The 19,160-nt window shown below is 48.7% G+C and overlaps 1 protein-coding gene across 1 annotated transcript in view; it reads left to right on the top strand.

Annotated features, from left to right (window-relative positions):
- Positions 1-8,841, top strand: part of Fam83f (family with sequence similarity 83 member F) — a 30,816-nt gene extending 21,975 nt beyond the window's left edge. The window contains exons 4-5 of the mRNA XM_038342961.1: positions 384-1,036; positions 7,482-8,841. Of these exons, the coding sequence (XP_038198889.1) occupies positions 384-1,036; positions 7,482-7,531 (703 nt within the window). The 3' untranslated portion in view covers positions 7,532-8,841. The remainder of the gene's footprint in view (positions 1-383; positions 1,037-7,481) is intronic.
- Positions 8,842-19,160: the final 10,319 nt, after the last annotated feature.

The following is a 19,160-nucleotide window of genomic DNA, read 5'->3' as shown; positions in this document are numbered from 1 at the left end:
TTCCTACGTATTGTGTGTGTTTGTACCAGGTACTGAGCTGGTTATTTTATTTTAACCTCAAAGCCTTGTGTTAAGACCTGCCATCTCCCTATGGAATGTTCTACCTTAGGCCCTGTAAGTGCATTGTATGTACAAGGCACACAGGAAGGGTAGACGTGGATCCAGGTTTGACTTCTCAAGCCCCATGGGAAGGAAATGGGGAGGGGGAGAATTTGACCTGGTTGAAAGGAGAGCAATCCAGTGTGCTGGCACAAGGCGTCTTTTGCCAGGCTTCAGGCAGTATGTGACAGAGCAGGTTGAAGCAGGCTGAAGGGTTTAAAGGAGCTACTGGTAGGACATTGGAGAGGTTCGGACCCATCCATGTCTCTGCTTTCTGTCCCCAGCTTTACCTGGAGCTCCTCCTATGTGGACAGGAATCTTCTTTTGCTCCTGACAGGGCAGAACGTGGAGCCCTTTGACGTTGAGTTCCGGGAGCTGTATGCCATCTCTGAGGAGGTGAACTTGTACAAGCACCTGGGTCTGGCAGGCAGGCTTGGCCTCAACTACTCCTCCACTGTAGCTCGAAAACTTATCAACCCCAAGTACTCCTTAGTAGCAGGCAGCCGCCCTCCTCCAGGAGAGATGATGCGCTGGGCAGTGCGACAGCAGCAGGAAGCTGATGGCAACGCAGAGGGACAGGAGGGCGGTGGTGGTGGCGAGTCTGCCCGGCGTCTGGAGAGCTTTCTCAATGATCTGGCTACAGTAGAACAGATATTGCCCACAGTGGATTCCATTCCCTCGAGACCAAAGGATGGCAGGACGGTCTCTCAGGTGCACGGAGACCTGAGGCACAAATCCCAGAATGGCAAGGGAGAAGCTGCCAATGGAGATGCCATCCCGGCCAAGGAGGGCAGACGCCTCGGCAGCGGGTTCTTCAGCCGACGAGTGAAGAAGCCTGCCGGGCCGAATGTGGAGAACTTCTCCACAGACATTTGTGCTGACGGGGAGTTTCCTCTGGGGAAGAAGCCCAATGAGGGTTCCAGTGCCAACATATCAGGTGAGCTCCCGCTGCTGAACTGGTGACCCTGGGCAAGTCACTGCAGGTCCGAGTTTCAGATTCCTCATCTCTGAGGGATACACGCCTTGCTTGGTGTTTAGCACAACCAGTAGGCATGGGATCGTCTTTAAGAATTCTCTTACTCCTCCATGGTGCTCAGGTCACTGCTATAGTAACTCTAATCAAAGAAGTAAGTGTGACAAGTTCTGTTCTGTTTTTTTTTATTTTATGTGCACTGTTTTGCCATGGGTGTCAGGTCTCCTGTGAGCTGCCATGTGGGTGGTGAGAATTGAACACAGATCCTTTGGAAGAGCAGGCAGTGCTCTTAACTGCTGAGCCATCTCTCTAGCCCCAAGTTTTCCTTTTATAAATGAACAGTGCACAACACTGGCTGTGAGTCTAGGCCTCCTTCTGGCCATCCTGCTCCTTGCTGTCTTCCAGCACTCACCTGGTCAGACATACCTCATCCCACTGATGCCCTGATCAAATTCCTGGTTTCTGTGATAACAATTAGATTGTTTTCCCCATGTCTGTTTGTAGCCAGATTTGCCCTCTGGGAGAGACTGGTGATGTGGAGCAGTAGCATCTTTTCTAATCATCTCTTGGAGATCTCCTTGAAGCCCTTTTTTCCCCTCTTTTTGAAGTCTTTTTCCTCTTTCTCCAGAGCGGTCTCCAATATGACCTTTCAGGAGTCTGTTAGTGGCATGGAACAGGCTGCTGTGGGGCCGTTCTCATCTCAGATTCCCTGACTTGGAAGGACTTCTGTGCTGGGATTTTTCCCTCTGTGGTTGCAGGGCTTTGCAGTGATGAGAACTGAGCTTCCTGGCTGGCTCACTATACGAAAACCGATTGTGAAGTATCTGTCCCGAGCAGCACAAGGGCTCCAGGACTCCAGTATACCGTAACCAATGACCTAGGGCAGGAAAATCACCTGATCAGAAGCACTTTGTGTCCTGTTGAACCCAGGGCTGTAGCTCCCTCCTAGAATATGGAAAGTGCATTAAGTGCTGGGCATGGAAAGTACTGTAAGCCTGAGTCAAGGCCAGGGCTGGGCCTTGTCCTGTCAAGGGAGGAGTGGCTGGTCCCCATTCCCATTCCCTTTGGGCTTCCCTGGCTCCCCAGCACCAGATGCTGATGTGCTCTGTGCCTCTTGTTTGGAAGGAGGTTGCCATGGTGAACACCTGGCAGTGAAGAGAGGGGGTGAGCCCAAGCACAAAGGAGCTGTTTCCCAACTCCTGACTGGAAGTGAGGTGGAAGCTTTCTCTTCCTGCCCCTTACCATTGGGTGCTGTTTCCATAGAAACGAAAAGACCATTGTCTTGTCCCTTCCTACTGCTTCTGGTGTCAGATTCCCCTGCTTAGATGACTTGGGCAGTTAGTGTTTGCCTCTGCTCCTTATCTCTGAGCATTTGTACACGGTGCCCTGGAGCCAACAAGCCGACCCCATTGTGCCTTTGGGAGCCCTGCTCCAGAGCACCCAGCCCCTGAGCAGAAGGACTAGGACTAGGGTAAGAGTGGCTAACACACATAGGAAAGTCTGAACTGTGTTGTAGAGGTAGCGCGCGCGCACACACACACACACACACACACACCCTCCTACCCCACCAAGGCCCTGAAATCCTAGCTCTCTACTGAAACCTCTGGCCCCTGATTCTTTCTTGCTCAAAGGCAGAGCTGAGAAGCTGAGTTTCTTCTCCCAAAGACCCTTCTACACCTACACTTCCCAAGTCCTAGGCTCAGGGACCTCTGGTGCCTTTCCTCAAGGTGGCAGCCACTGAGCTGCTGACTATACACCTAGCAATGCAGCATGGGCCCCCACCCTGGGCCAGCTGGAGCTTGCGATGGGTTGGAACCACTTCAGCTTTCTCCTCAGAGAAGGAACCCATCCAGGGAAGGAATCCCCTTCTCACAGGGAGCACTCACGCTGTAACAGACACTGGTGGCATGATATTAGCTCCTGACACATTGCCCTTCCCTCTCCTCTTCTAGAGGAAGAGGGGTAAACTAGGGAGGGCTTCTGAGGTCCCTTTGAATTGATGCCGATTGTCCTATCTGTCTCTGCTCCGTCTTGTCATAGAGAATGTGGGTGGATGACAGGGTGGGTGAGAGAGAGGAAGATAGAAAAAGCTGGGAGCTGACAGCCTGTAAAATTGCGTGATAAGAAGTATATAGTTGTCAAACAGCATGCAAAGTTTTGCAAACCCAGGTGTGGCCCTGGGGAGAATCTCACAGAATCGCCTCCTTTGGGGCTGGGGTGGGAGGGTGCACAATGGAATCAACCTGGCAGTTTGAAGACCCAGAGCCCCCTCTAGTGGCTGAAGCTGGGTGTCCTTTGCCATTTTTTTTTTTTTTTTTTTTTTTTTTCTCTAACTAAACCGCATCCGCACTGGGTTATGAGCTCCTGCCTTCCGGCCACTTGCCACCTGAGCCCATCCAGGACCTCTGGGCAGGCTCTCTGGGAGCAGAAATGTCCCAGTCTCAGGAGAGCACAGCCGGGGGTCCTTGTTTGAAATCCTGTGTATAGAGTCTGCGCTACTGGGCTGGGCTCAGAAATCTGCAATTTTTAAAAAACCACTATGAAACAGGATTAAGTCAACTAAATGTATCATTCTCTGGATGGCATTCACCATATTGGTAAAGACTAAGGAATTGATGACGTTCAGCAAATGTGGAATGCTAGTGGTGCTGACAGTAAAAAAACAGCTTTGGAAACGAGAGCTTTTATCACAGCTGTTGCCATGAAGATCCATTTCATCTTTTAACCAATCCCCACTGCCAAGAATTTAAAATTAAACACTAAATTAAATCAGAAGCGTAACATAGGAATGCCAGTATCAAAGAAATTCATGTAACAAAATAGTGGGTTTTAGAATCTCCAACACATGAACACACTCTTGTTAGATTAGAATATGGTGGCAGCAGCGGCTCAGTGTAAGAAGAGCTACCTTTCCCTGTTTGCTTCATACAGCACATGGTAACCGATGCACTAGCAGGTCATGAAGCACTGGATGTAGATAACTGCATTTTGAATAGGAGCATTGACTTTGCCACAAAGCTCTCCGATGCAGGGGGGTCTCCAGACCAGCACCAATGCAGTTAGTTACAGGAGACTCAGGCAAAGCCCTGCTCTTGGGGAATCACTAGGCTAGAGGGGAGGTTCTAGGTGCTGTTCTTGAACTTCTGAGAGATACTTGGAAAATGGACAATGGTTTTCAAGTGTTGAAGGGGACATGGAGTGAAATGCTGTCATTCAGAACTCAGAAGGTTTTTGCAGGTGTTTGCCTGATGGTGGCAACCCACCTACAAGATCCTTCAACTCCAGAAGGGCCAACCCCATGTCCACAGACAGGGTGAGAGGAAAGGGGGCAGCAGGGTCTCTTCCTCCCAGCGCTGCTTCAAAGCGGCCGCAGCTGCCTCTAAAGGTTAGCGCTGGCATCGTTTCCTGCTTCTGTGGAGACTGAAAGGCCTGTGACGCCGTCTCGGATTTTAGACCTGTGGCTGCAAGGCTCCTGGATACGGGGACTTCAGGCTCCTCTCTGTTGCCTGTAGGGCAGGTGATCTTGGCTGGCTTACCTGGAAATCTGAGTCCTCACCGGGGGTGGACTAGTGGGGAATTGCTCTCAGGCTGTGGACCTGTGGCCTGCTCTTGCGACTATCAAGTGTTGCTCCTGAGGGGTCAGGCCCTTGCTGGTGTGTGGACTCTGTAGTCAGATGTGATTATCCTGGGTCCTGGGACCAACAGGGGGTTCTGGTCACATGGATGAGGTAAGCTACTCTGCTTCAAAGATTAGGCAGCTGTACAGTTCATATATGTATGATTTATTTCATTTTGTGTGTATGACTGTTTTGTCTGTGTGTATAGATGCATGTGTGCCTGGCACCTGCATAGGTCCAAGGGGGGCACTGGATCCACTGGAACTGGAGGGGATACAGATGTTTGTGACCCATCATGTGGTGCTGGGAACTGAACTCAGGTTCTCTGAAAGAACAAATGTTCTTAGCTCCCGAGTCATCTCTCTAACTGGATTGTGCTGTTCTCAGACGACCAAACAATTTGTCTGTCTTCCCAGTTCCTCTGAGGCTGTCTGGGCCTCTAGTTTCTCTCTCAAAATGGTACTAGGTGAGCATGCATCACCCAGTGTTTGTATTGCTCTGAGCGCCAAAGAGCTAACCATTTTCTGCTTACTTGTTTTGTCCAATAAGAATACTATATTGAAATGTTTGCTTTGTGGGGCACCATCCTAAATTAATCAGGGAATGGAATGAACGAAAGCCCTTTCTTGTGGCACCCATTACCCTGGAGATGGTTGAGGGCGGGGAGTATCGTGACTGTGTGATACAGGGTGAACGGAGGAGGCCTCATTGATTGAGGAGAACTGGAGCAAAGCTTCAAATGGACATATGGACATCGGGAAAAGAATGTTCCAGACAAAAAGAATGTGGAGCCCTAACAGCAATAGGAAGAGGGGGTTTACTGTCATCGCAGTCCTGTTGAGACTTTCCCCTTCTCTTGAAGCACCTTGCCTGCTCTCCGCTGTGCCACCCGCCCAGGCTGTCACATTCCAGTCCCTCCATTGCACCACTGTCCTGCATGCCGTGACCCATTCCTACCGCTCTTCATTCCTGTTCTGGTCTTCAGGGATAATCCTCTTTGCAGTTGGCTTTCTCACATAAGTCTTCTTTGGGCCACTCACTTCCCTGCCACACATACTTTATAAAAAGAAATCGGGCATTTGGTATAATTCTTCCACATTAATCTGAGTGGGTCCAAGGCATCTGCCTTTGGCAGTTTTCTGGTGAATGAGCATGGAAGGAAGGATGGAACACTAAGAGGCCTATTTCTCTGTCAGAGTCCTGGAAATTAATCCTGAAGACAAGGAGTAGCTCCAGACTGGCATCCAGCCCTACAAATAGAAGGGTCAGGGCCTGCTAAAGAATGCCTTCTCTGGGAAGAACCTGGCAGGCACAGGCTCTGTGGGTGCTCCCATACTCCTGCCCTGCTTCTGAATCCAGAGGTTGCTTTTATTTACCTGCCCTCAAGTGCTGCTGTCTCTGGGGAGGCACTGGGTATCCACTTAGCAGGCCAAGCAAACAGAAAAGGCCACTGAGGAGAGCAAGTGGGAGCCATGCATCCATTCTTGCTACAGCAACGAGGGGTGGTAGAATTTAATGACCTTCACAGACCCACACCAGACAGACACAGCCCTCGGCACCACCACAGAAGGCCACTGGTTTCCTGTTCTACCTCGTTCTAGGCATACCCAGGAGGGGCTCGGCTGGCTTTGCAGTAAGTCCTGAGGAGTGAGTTCATTGTATCACCAGTGAGACAGTGACTAGTAGACCAGGGACAGCGTGCCTGGGCAGTGTGGCCTTCGACAGGCATGGGGACTCACGGAGGGGCTGCTGCACCACAGTTCCAGGTCTAGCCCTGCCCAGTGCCTCTCTGCTACTACAACGCACAAGACACAGTTGTTACCTTAATTAAGTTCACAGCTGAAGTGATAGGGATGGTGGTGTGAGCACGGGGGAAATTGTCTTTGTTGTATAAGGGGAGTAGGCAGGAAGTAACACAGTGCTTTCCACCTGGGAGAAAGCAGCCAGCCGGCATTCTGAAGATCTACCTTCAACTGTCCAGTGCTCCAGGGCCAGTCAGAGGTGTCAGGTCGGCCTCACAGTTCCCCTTCCCCCCTGCCCCAGAGTCTAGAGCAGGATTCTGTTGTGAAAATGGTTGGCACCTTTTCTGGAATCGCGAAGGAGGTAGAAGTTTTTGTAGAGGCCTGGGAGAGGAGGAAGGGGCAGCCTAGAGAAGGCAGCCTTTGCAGCCCACGACTGTGCTGCTCCGTCCTCTGCCTTGGCCACCCCACAGCATGTGACCACACTGTCCACCAGGGCAGCTGGCCCTCCCCTGGCATAGCTTTCCTTCTCTAACTCAGCTACCTGAGTGGCAGAAGGAGCTGACACTGGACAAGAAAGCCAGGGGCTGGCACTGTCACTGACCACTTCAGGGTCAGGGCTACCACTTCAGCTCTGCAATAAGGCAGGTGGTTCTGGCTCTCATCATTGCTGCCCCATGCCCTCTAGTTAGGACCCCTGCATGTGCCCCTGGTTTCACTTTGAGAGTCTGAAGCTGCCTACAGCATTCAGCTGCTAGTGATAGGACTCCTTGAGCCATGCTGGCTGACTCCAGAGTCCCTGGCATCGTTGGTCAGAAGACACAGACCACTTAATGTCTCCACTCACGGGAATCCTCCAGTCATGGCAAGGCTGCTGAAACAGAGAGTACCTTTGCTTTCCTGGGTGCCTTGTTGACCTGGACCAGCAGCTTGGCAGAGAGGCATTAGTCCTTGGCTCCCAGCTTGCTTATTGGGGTGGCTCAAGGTTGGGCTTGTGGCAAACTCACTGAACTTGTTACTTATGCCTTCCTTATCTGTGCCCTATCTCCACAGGTAAAGTGATTCCCAGGATGACCAAGCCTAGCAAATGTGTGATCGCCTGAGCTGCAGGGTGGTGGTGGGTGGAACCTGCAGGTGCCCACCCATCCTGTCCTGTGCTGGGGAGAGCATGGCCTATACCCTGCAGTCTCCACCATGGTCCTTAAGATCTGAATCCCGGATGTCAGGATCTCAACCATCACTATCTCCAGCAGACTGCTATGGCCGGAAAAGGAGCACTGCTACCTTGTTTATATGAAGTAGAAGCCTGGCTAGCATCTATTCTCCTTTATGCCAACCTCCCCTCCACTGGGGCAGCCCTGCCCTACAGGTCCCCTGGTAGGGCAACTGCCATTCTTCCTACCTTGGAGGACAGGATGTCCAAGAAAGCCCCAGCCACTTGGCTTTTCCTTGGACTTCTGGTGCTGTCCAGTTCCCATACCCCAGAGGTTGGCGGGAAAAGGGAAGAAGACAGGACTCAGAGCCAGTTTTGCTCTAGCCATGTTCCCGATGCAGCTGGAATAGTGGGGACATTGGCTATTGTGGCCTTAGGGACACCTATTCCTGCTGGCACCTGAACTAGTCTCTGAGTGGAATGGGCTGGGGATGGTGCTACTTTGGCCTCCTTTGGTAGTGGCAGCATCTGACGGTGGTGAAGAGCCCCTTCCTTCCTGCACTGCCATAGCCAGCCTGGCCTGAGGGCTCTGGGCCTCCCCGACTGGTGCTGTGGAAAACTGGGGCTCCATAGAGCGCCTTTCCCCATGCCTGCGCCTTTCAGTAGGCTTTTGTTTACAGGCCCTGTGAAGGATGGGGTTGCAGGGGAGGAGGCTGGGCCCAGGAGACAAGAGCATTTGTGTTTCGTGACGGTTTCTCCCTGAGTATTTGTGTGGCCTTCACATACTAGGGCTTCCTCAGTGAAATTTCAGCCAAAGACTAGCCTTAGCCTCCTGCGAAATGTCAGGCTGTTCTTAGACGCCTCGGTTTCCCTAAAACAGGGTGGCCTAATTTACCACAGTACTAGGCCAGGACAACGAGCCCAACTGCCACCTCCCCACACAGTGAACTGTCCAGGTTGAGGGAGAGTGAACATTGACACAGAAGACACTATCTAACTGCAGACAGGATGACAGAGGGCAAAGGGCCACACAGAAGTCTTTCCATTCCTCTAAACCAAGCTTATGTCGTCCCCCTTTCTTTCTGAAAAGCCCTTGGGTACCACTAGTGCTGGGAGGGACACAGGCATCTGCAAAGGCAGCCAGTGAGAGGCAGGGAGGGGGCACTGTGGGCTGTAGAAGTGGGGCAATACATGGTGACCTATGCCTGTGTCAGGCCTCCTGGTTGGTGGGGAATAAAAGGGAAAATAAGGATGGTCTCAGCCCAGCGTCCACTCTGTTCATGAGGTTAGCTTCCGGGAGAGGGCAAGGGGCCCACCATGGCTTCCCAACCTTTTGTGAGGATTAAACACTTCTGGTAAGTGCTTTCTGATACAAGGCTGGCAGTGTGTCATGTGCTTATTCTAGAGGAAATGGGGGGGGGCAGGTGACATGGGAAGTGGCCTGTTACACCTCTGTTGTGCTTGTCACCTTGAAGACATAGAATGCAAGACACCTAAACTACATTAGGGATAAGAAATGACCGTGTAGAGAGTGGTCACCTAAGACCAGGAAAGCGACCTGCTCCTAAGCAATTCTGTTGAGGCCATCTTCTCTCTTCCCAATGAGGGAAGCTAGCCTATTTCACCCCTGTCCCTGAGCCAGCCCTTCTGGACAGGCAGCTGGAGGGAGTGTTCTTCCCTACCGTACCGCTTTGCTGTCATCGCGTGCTTTAGTCATGAGCCTTACAAAGGCTGGCTGAAGATAGTCTGTTGTGCAGGCTCAGCACCATCCCCAAGTCCGCATCACAAGCGTACTTGTGGCCAGCGCTGCAGAGCCTGTTGGGAACATAGGATGTGGCCCAGGCTGGCCTCCAACAGCCGCTCAGTTCTCCTGAATGCTGGGTTACAGGTGTGTGACATCGCACCCAGCTTTACCTTGTGTGGCTTTGGCATAGTGTTTTGACTCTGAGGTTGGCTGACTCACCTAAGATTTTCCATTCTGCAGTGTCTTCCACCTTTGTCCTAGTTACCTTGTTTAACACTTCACTGCCTTGTTCTCCCAAGAACAGGTGTGTTTGTATACACACATCTGCCTTCCATTCCGCTCTCTTGTCAGATTTCCTTCCAATCTGTTCCCCTTCCTTCAGTCTCAGCCATGGTAAGCAACATGGGATGTACGTATGTGTACCCAGGAGTAGCCCCCTCCAAAAAGAGCTAGCGCTGACAACAAAAGAACCTCCAAACTCGAGAGAGGCAGACAGTCTGAGTAGATATCACGAAGCCCCTCTCTGCAGCGAGTGGCCCCGCCTGTGCCATGGCTGCAGCGTATCACCTGGCACTTCCCTGCCCTCGCGTCTTCTTCCTCACAGGGCCCAGTGGGTGCATGAGTCATGTGCTGCTTTTCCAAAGGCACAAGATTTGCTTCAGAGTAGGTACAGTGGGTTGAACCTGACCAAGGTAGAAAGAATGCACGCCAGAGAAAAGCAAGAGGTGCCAGATGCAGACGAGCAAGTGTTCACAGGCCAAGAAATCCCAGGCAGACCCGGCGGCCTCATGGGGTTAGCCCCAGGCTTCCCAGCTTGCCCAGCTGTGGAGCAGGGAAGGCGCTGCTTCCAGGTAACACAGTCTGCCATCTGGTATGATAGGTGCCTATTCCTTGGCCAGGCTCTAGGCACAAAGGCCACATCTGTCTGGCTCGATGTCATGACCATAGTATCTTCTTTTTAATATCTGTTGGTTAAGTGGTTGAAAATTGGATGGCCAAGGCCAATAAGATTGATCAGTGAGTGAAAGCACTTACTGTACAAGGATGGTGGCCTGGGTTCAATCCCCGGAACTAAAGGTAGAAGGAAAGAACCGACTCCCAAAAGTCGTTCTCAAGCCTCCATATGTATAGGCTCTATGGTGACATGTGTATGATCATCATTCACATTACATATCTGAGTCCTTTCCAAGAGAAACTGAGAAAGACCTTGAAGCTGGCAGGTTAGTCCAAATCTACCCTGACGCCGTGGGAAGGACTGGAGTCCAGTTACAGTGACGTCCTGGTGCACTGTCTCTCCACCTTTCCATGATAGCCGTTCTTGTCCAGGGAAGTGGTTAGAAGCTGAGGCAGTCTGAAGATGCCCAAAAGCAGCTTCAGGAACAGATGCCTATGGCATAGGAAGTGAGCTAGGACCTGCCACAAAAGCCGGCAAGCATGTGGGAGCCTGCAGAAGGAAAAGCACAAAAAGCAAAAACAGGAGGCATGTCCACAGTGCCCACGATCCTAAAGGAATCCATTGTATGCCAAAGATCTTGCTTTGTGGTTTACATTTCCCCACTGGCAGCTTGGTGGTTAGGCGACTCAACAGGGAAGGGCAACTCACTGCTTGTCTGCCATGAGCTATTTAGTAAGTGGATAGTTACTGGGTGCCAGGCCTAGCAACACACAGTGACTGAGGAAGGCAAGGTTTGAAAGCAGAGTGGATGAAGTCAGGAGGTGGTGGCGCATGCCAGCAATTGGGAGGCAGAGGCAAGTGGATCTCTGCGAGTTTGAGGGCCAGCCTGGTCTACAGAGCAAGTTCCAGGACAGCTAGAGCTACATAGTGAGAACCTGTCTTCAAAAACAAAACAAAAGCAAAAACCAACAAGAAAAGAAAGCGGAGTGAATGCATGCTGCTTGTGGTGACTTTCATGAGGGCATGAAGTAGATAGACTAGGTTGTCCCAGGCAGAATCCTGGCTCTTCCACTACATGGCTAGGTGCCCAGCAGGCTTACTTCTAGAATTTGGTTTCCTTATATTGCATGGAGGACACCCACCAAGATAAAACATCTAGCAGGAGAAGATGCAGGCTTGGAACTTCCAGGAGGATTTTGTGATGTCTTCCTGTTCCCCCCACCCTGGCAAACAGTTAAGCTCAGGGTGCTTGGTTGACACACTGGGCTGAATACTAGTTCACCTGGAGGAAGTTTCAAGGCCCAAGGGTGGAGAAAGCTGCCAAAGCTTCTGTTTGTGCACTGTTGGACAAGGACCCGAGTGTACCACGTCCCCACCTCAGAAGGCAGTGGGTTCAGGAAGATCTCATTTCTCTTGACTAATAGTTGTGGATGAAACGGACAATTTTAGCTTGTCTGGAGAATACTGTAACTATACAAAATACAAATAAAGCTTGAACCAAAGACAGTATTCTGTACTCAAGAAGCCAGCCCACTCAGTACCACCAGCCCTGCATTCACCCCTCCCCCATGAACTCCAAACTCCCAGGCATCTATCTACTTGCTAGCTTCTCTGCCAGTGACTGCCAGACTGCACCACAGCTACTATATAGGGAGGAGCCTCCAGCCTCCCCCAAGAGCCCTGGGTGACTCCTAAGGAGCCCTGTGGATGGCAGCACTGGTGGAGGACGGCTGACACCTTGTGGCCAGCTGGCAGCTTGCATCCTGCCTCTCTAGCGCAGATGGCCAGGCTCCTTCTGTAAAGGGTCAGAGTAAATACTCTGGGCTTTGACTGAGCCTGATGGCACACATTTCTAATCCCAGCACTCATGAGGCCGAGGCTGAGAGGATTGCTGCAAGTCCTAAGCAAGACTGGCCTGCATAGTGAGACTGTGCGCCAACACACACACACACACACACACACACACACACACACACAAAGCTTTAGGTTCTTCAGACATTGTGCCTGTCTTAGCTACAGAGTAACACTAACGCAGCTACACAAACAAATGGACACAGCAGCAGTTTATGTACAACTGTGGGAACTGAAAATGTCACACATACAACTGTCACATTACCATGAAATAGATCATTACAGTAATTTGTTTAGTCATTTAAAAATGCAGAAGCTCAGCACTGGAGAGATGGCTCATTGGTTAAGAGCATTTGCCGCCCGTCCAGAGGAGTCAAGATTGAGTTCCAGTTCCCATATCAGGCGGCTCACAATCACCTGTAACTGGAGTTCCGGGGGACTGGACTCCATCTGCTGGCCTCTGCAGGCACCTGCACACACACATGTACAAACATACACATATATGTAATTAAAATTTTTAAAAATTAACTAAAACGTAAAAATGCAAGCTGAGGCTATAAAGCTAAATTGTAGACCATGAGCCTGGCATTCTGCAGGTCCTGGGCCCAATTCCAGCACCAGAAATATAATAAAAATGTTCAAACCATCCTGATTTCATAGGCAGTGGTGACAGGTGGCAGGCTGGATTGGGACCACAAACTCTACTTTGCTGGCACCTAACCCAGGGCACTCCTTCACACCCGTGTTCCCATTGACTCTCAGTCACCACCTTTGAAGTCTGTGCCATTGTTCTGAGAGGAATCCCCTAGTTTCCTCTCTAAAAGAAAACTCCAGAGCTGTTGTTGGTTTCTCTTCATTTCGTATGTTTGCAGATATGCCCATTAGGACCCTGCTCTGTGCTAAGGGACATGCAAGAAAGAGTCCAGAGCTTTAATATTTACTTTTATTTGTTTAAAATAAAAACAACTCACCAAGAATTCATTGTATCTCAGGCACTGTTAAGACAGAACTGGTCTGGACCCAAGGACAAAGGAGGACCAATGTTACAATGGGAAACTGAAGGAGTGTAGAAGACAGAGAAGGCATTTGACCTGGGTTTGGAGTTCAGAGGAGAATCTGTGAAGGAGGAAGTGGTTCCTGAAATACTCCCGAGGGAACCATGAAAAGCCTAGAGAAAATCTTTTAGAATTGGAAGCACAGTTGAAGACTCAGACACAGTATATGTCCCCAAGACCTCTCTGTTCCCGACAGCAAGCGGCTTTGGGTGGATGGGATATGAAGCGTTTTCCCTCGAGCCTTCTGGGATTGCCTCAAGTGAGCAATGACAGCTGAGTGCTTTTTGGGTTTAACTAACCCTTATGGCCAGCCTGTGGATGGGGTTGTTTCCACCCAGGGATACAAAGAATGTGCAGGGCAAAGCTGGAGTGAGTGTGGGGGGGCCCTTATAATGGTGGGGGTAGGGATATTTAGACAGAGCTTTAAGAAAGTTCACATTTACAAAAAAAAAAGAAAAAAAAAGAAAAAAAAGAAAAGAAGCTAGGATGTGGTGGCACACACCTTTAATTCCAGCACTTGGGAAGCAGAGGTAGGCGGATCTCTGTGAGTTCATGGCCAGCCTGGTCTACAAGAGGTAGTTCCAGGACAGGCTCCAAAGCTACAGAGAAATCATGTCTCGAAAAGCAAATAAACAAAAACAAAACAACAACAACAAAATAAGCCCAGATTCACAGGACAAGGAGACTAGAACATGATGAACTACGGGAACACACAGACAACACCCTAGAGGAAAGGGTGCCAGCACCAGGCTGAGGGCTTCTGGGGTGGATGCTTTCTCATGAGTCTCATACAACCTGGACAGGCAGACATGGTAAGTGTGTTTAGTTTGGTGTGGTGGTGGTGGTGGTGGTAGTGGTGGTGGTCATGATTGTTTTCCTACCTTCATTAATTAAAATCAATGTGTCCTTGGCAATTATTTAATCTCTCTCTGTTGTCTTCCTTTCTTCACATGGACAAATAACTCATGTGACCCATGCTTGTCGTGATGGCCAGCTTCATGTCCCCCACAGCCCCGCACTCAGAAAGTGATGTGTTCCTCTTTAATAGCCCGCCATTGCTATCTTGAATAACTTCATAATTTTCAAAAAGAAATCCTTGAGTTTTCATTATAAATTATGAAATTATAATTATAAATTATGAAATTTCCTTATAAATTACATAGGCAGCCCTGTCTGGCAAAATCCTTTATTTTCAAACGCTATGTTTGGGATTAGAGATGGAGCTTAGGGAAGTGTTTGCCCAGCACGTATGGAACCTTGGGCTTGATCCCCGGCACTTTATAAACCAGGCATGATGGCTTTCACCTATAATCTCAGTATTCAGGAAATAAACAAGAAGCTCGAAAGTTCAAGGTCATTCTCAGTTACACGGGCAATCAGAGTGCAGCTTGGGATATATGAGACCCTGTATTTAAAAGTTTTAAAAGTTAGGTCATATCATTATCTTAGAGTCAAGAATAACAAATCTGATTTAATATACTCCTGCACAAGGAGGCTGGTGACCTTAGACTGGAAGGTAGGGTAAGGACTAAGCACTTGCCCACAGAAAGCCTGAAGAACATGCAGGTCCTTTGAAAGAGCCTACAGAAAGAGATGGCAGGGAAAAAGAGCATGAACAGTTGTAGAGGTGGGAGGAAAGCTGGCTATTTTGGGAAGTGAAGAAAGAGCGAATTCTCGGAGTAAAACATAGTGGCGAAGCCATGGAAACGGGACTGGGAAAGTCTCTTGGATGTTGGCCACGGAACAGGTTATAGATGAGCTTAGAGAAACTGGCTTCAGCAGAGTTAGGGAAAGCCAGGGTTAGAGAGGAAAGGAACGGCAGTGGAGGTGGAGAGGGTCACAAGGTAGTATCTAAGAAGCTGGGACCGGGATATAGAGGAAGGGAGGAAGAGTCTTTGAAGAGGAAAGCCCTGTCCCAGTTGGAATGCAAGAAGAGGGCACCAGAGGGCGTAACTTAGCCAGGAAGCGGCAAGACTTTTACAGATAGGGAAACAACAGGTTGGCTGAGAGTTGGGGCAGGGTTTGGGGGTTCCTGGGAGGTAGGTAGTCAACTATTCCAGTAGGGACTTATCTCTCCAGCTGCACTGTGAGTCCTCAGACCACCATAGCATTATGGGCAAGAACGCACTATCTGAGTCAGACTGCCTGGCTTCAGTTACTGCCTGTGGTAAACTAGAACCAGTTAGCCCTCCAGTGCCTCTGTTTTCCTATCTGGAAAATGAGAACTATTGTTGGGGATGATTAACTGCTGTAATCCAAGTAAAGCCCTTGGTACAGTGACTAACTCGCATGTGTCAACGCCAAGGGTGTTATGAATAACTGTATCTTAGGTTCTCTGTGAACTACTCTGAGTCTAGAATTGGCCAACACGCCCGAAAGGGTTCACTGTCCACTTCTTGGCTGAGCAGCTTTTCAAGAAATGCAGTCATAAAACCTACAGGTGATTTGGAAGCTGCATGGCGTCTACCTTGAGGGCTTTTGTTGCATAATAGATGCTACCAGGCATGTAATAAATACCTTTGAGCATGTCCTCTGTCATCCACACCCTCCAGCATGTTCCCCTCCCCCATTGCTCCTGGTTCTTGGTTACCACACTCCCGTGCTCTGGTAATCAGCCTCAGCTGTCAGCTGTCCCCTTGACTTTTGGATTAGGTTCCTTTACAGAGATCACCTCATTGTTATGAGCTTTGAGAATTGGGAATGCTTTGCAAACTTTGCCAAATGTCTCAGAGCATTGAAAGGCCAAAGTATTGGAGGGTGTTTGCCTGTGCCGCAGAAGTCAGAACTGGAGTACATCCAGCTGGCCATAACTGTCCCAAGCCTGCGGGTCATTGCAGAATCATTTGCAAAAGTTCCTATTGGCTTGGATCTTGTCCAGGTTAAGGGCAGAGACCACAGCACAGTCTCTCAAGGGACATAAAGGAAGTCTGTTGCTTGGGGTGGCTGGGAATACTTTTGGTAGCCATCCAAAGAAACTATCACTCATTAAATCTGCCTTCTCCTCCAGCAGAAAGCCAATTTATAGAACACCATATACAAAGCTCCCAGAATAGTACAGGGCTCCAAGAACACAGTGCACGTGGCCGGCATACAAATATGCAGGGCTACGGATTCTTTTTGCTTTCAAATCTGGGTGGGTTGGAACAAACAAAAATTATTTTCTCCAAGTGGCATGCTGAGAGGAAATGAAGAGAACATAGAATATGCTAGCCTGGACTGCTTTTCTGGGCTCCAGTTGATTCCACAGCCACCAAAGCATGCTGGGAAGTCCTCTGGCAATAACAGTGAGCTCAGGAAACACCTTGGACCAATTCATTAACTCTACCTTCACACCAGGCTCAGCAAGCCCCAAAATCCTGATATTGACTTCAGCAGGAATTTGAAACTCTCTTCTTCCATCATAAATATTTTATTGATTTACTGGCTTTCTTCCTATCTGTATAGAAAGTGAGGACAAATTCTGGCCAAAGCTGTAGTTTGGAGGAATGAGGTGTCTCAGCACCCAGACTAGACTGCATCATATCCTGCTCTTTGTCCAAAGATAAATTATGTGTGCCTCTGTTCCTGAAACACCATAGGAAGGCATGCTCCTCTGTGGGTGGGTGGCTATAGGATAGGATAGGATTATGAGAAGTGGGTTTTTTTTCTACTTTAAAACATTTCATATTGTGTAGAGCAATTGTTCCATTTATTTGGTGTTACTTTTCAGACTTTTTTTTTGAGACAAGAGTCTTACTATGCAGTCTAGGCTGTCCTTGAACTCTCTACCCTCCTGCCTCAGCTTTCCACATGCTGGGATTACAGGTATGTGCCTTTATAATCAGCTTTTCAATATTAATTCTATAATCAGAAAAAAACTTATTTAGAAATGGCAAAGACAAAGATTATAGGAAGAACAGACTTGGGCCACTCCTGAATATTCCAATAGTTCTCTTTACCCTCCCCCTCCCCAAGCAGATACAGTAGGTCACCACCTGTCACCAGTCTCTTCCTGGCTAAGCACATTTGTCCTGTAGTTTTTGTTTTGTTTTCATTTTTCGAGGCAGAGTTCTTCTGTCGCTTTGGAGCCTGTTCTGGAACTCGCTCTGTGGACCAGGCTGGCCTCAAACTCACAGAGATCTGCCTGCCTCTGCCTCCCAAATGCTGGGATTAAAGGTGTGCGCCACCATTGCCTAACTGTCCTGTAGTTCTTATAGATGTCACTTTTATCCTTCCAAGATTGGGTCCGCAATCCCTCCAGTGTTCTTTCAGGGCACTGTATCACATCACTACACTGTGTTTCTGTTATCCACCCTACAACACTGAGGTCCCTGACAGCAAACAAGGCGTTTTTTTTTTTATGGAGCAATCCTTTGGCCTTAGGAAAGTTCTTAACAAACTCACTAAGTAATTTCTGAACAATCATTTATTGGGGGATCTTTTATAGACAGTTCAATATAAGGGACACAAAGATGAAAAGTAAAACTATTTCAAGGAACTTACAGCTGAGATTTTCCCAATAACACATATCAAACCAAATATTATCTTGAGGGTTAAGACAGAGGTACAGGGGACAGCGAGAGCAGCTCAGTGGTTAAAAAGATTTGCCGCATTTACAGAGGACTTGATTTTGACTCCCAGCACCAATGTTGGGAGCAGCTCATAGTGACCTCTAACTCCAGTACCAGGGGACCTGGAGTCCTCTTCTAAACTCCATGGGCAATGCACACATGATGACATACTCTCACACAGATACAGATCTACATTTATGTAAATGAATATTTTAATTTACGTGTATTAGTGTTTTGCCTGCAAATATCAGTACCCTACATTCATAAGTTACAAACAATTGTGAGCTGCCATATGAGTGCTGAGAATTGAACCTGGGTCCTCTGGAAGAGCAGTCGGTGATCACAACCACCAACCCATCTCTCCAGCCCCTAGAAGTAAATATTTTATTTCTGATTTCTCAAGACATGGTTTCTCTGTGTAACAGTCCTAACTGTCCTGGAACTTGCTTTGTAGACCAGGCTGACCTCACAGAAACCCACCTGCCTCTGCCTCCCTCCCCCTGGCTAAGAAGTAAATATTTTCAAGTGATACAAAAACAATCAACTTGGAGGGTTTGGAAGGTTCTGAACCCTCGACATTTCTCATTCTGTTTTCTGGTTCCTAATCCCCATTTTGAATGCTAATATGAGCTTTGTGCATGGAGTTATCAGGTTTCATTGTCTTTAAGTCCTTTCTTAGAATTTGACTTATGATCTCCCTCCTGTCCTCAAATTATCCTAGGAAAACCTGCCATTTGCTCTTAATTGATGTTTGTGAAATACCTTGTCTTCCTCTGCCGAAAGGCTGTAAGTGTTGAGTTTATTACTGTGTTACATGGCTGTTTTATTGCTAAATACTGCCAATGAGATTACAAAACAGCTTGGATTGGGAGGGAAACAAGAGCTATGATTCCCCTTCAGCTACAAGGGACAGGGATTTGGGATGGTAAAATGTTAATTACCCGAGAAAAAATGTGGGCCAGAGTCCATCAGTGTGCTCCTGGAGATCATTACAGTCTTGGAGGCTTGGGGCTGGCACTCTGGCAATGAGTGGGTCCTAAGCATCCTGCCCTCCCCTGGTCGAAATGTGGATTCACTTCCATAAAAGCTGTCACAGAGAAAGAATCCCGTGGCTAGAAGCCAGGAGAACATGCATGGCTTGCTCGACATCTGCAACTCTGGAAGCTCTCCAGGAGTCAGAGGATTGTTCCATTTGCATGCAATCAATGATTTCTAAAGGGATTTATTCCGTATCTCACTCTAGACTTAATTTCTCATCATGTCCAACTCTTGGATATTTTTTTTTTCCAAACGAACATGCTAAAGATGGTCAGCGATGGGTGTGAGGCTTGCTTTGGCACATAAGAATGGTAAAAATCGACATTTACGAAGCCAAAGAAACTGAACATAGATTTACATGTGCTTCTTGTCGGGAAATATTTATTGTTTAACCTAGAAGGGGAAGAATGGATCCTAGGAGAAGATATTACGGAGAAAATGACAAT

Source organism: Arvicola amphibius, chromosome 9 (assembly GCF_903992535.2).
Source record: "Arvicola amphibius chromosome 9, mArvAmp1.2, whole genome shotgun sequence".
NCBI classification, from domain to species: Eukaryota; Metazoa; Chordata; class Mammalia; order Rodentia; family Cricetidae; genus Arvicola; species Arvicola amphibius.
This window is presented reverse-complemented; position numbering and strand designations above follow the sequence as displayed.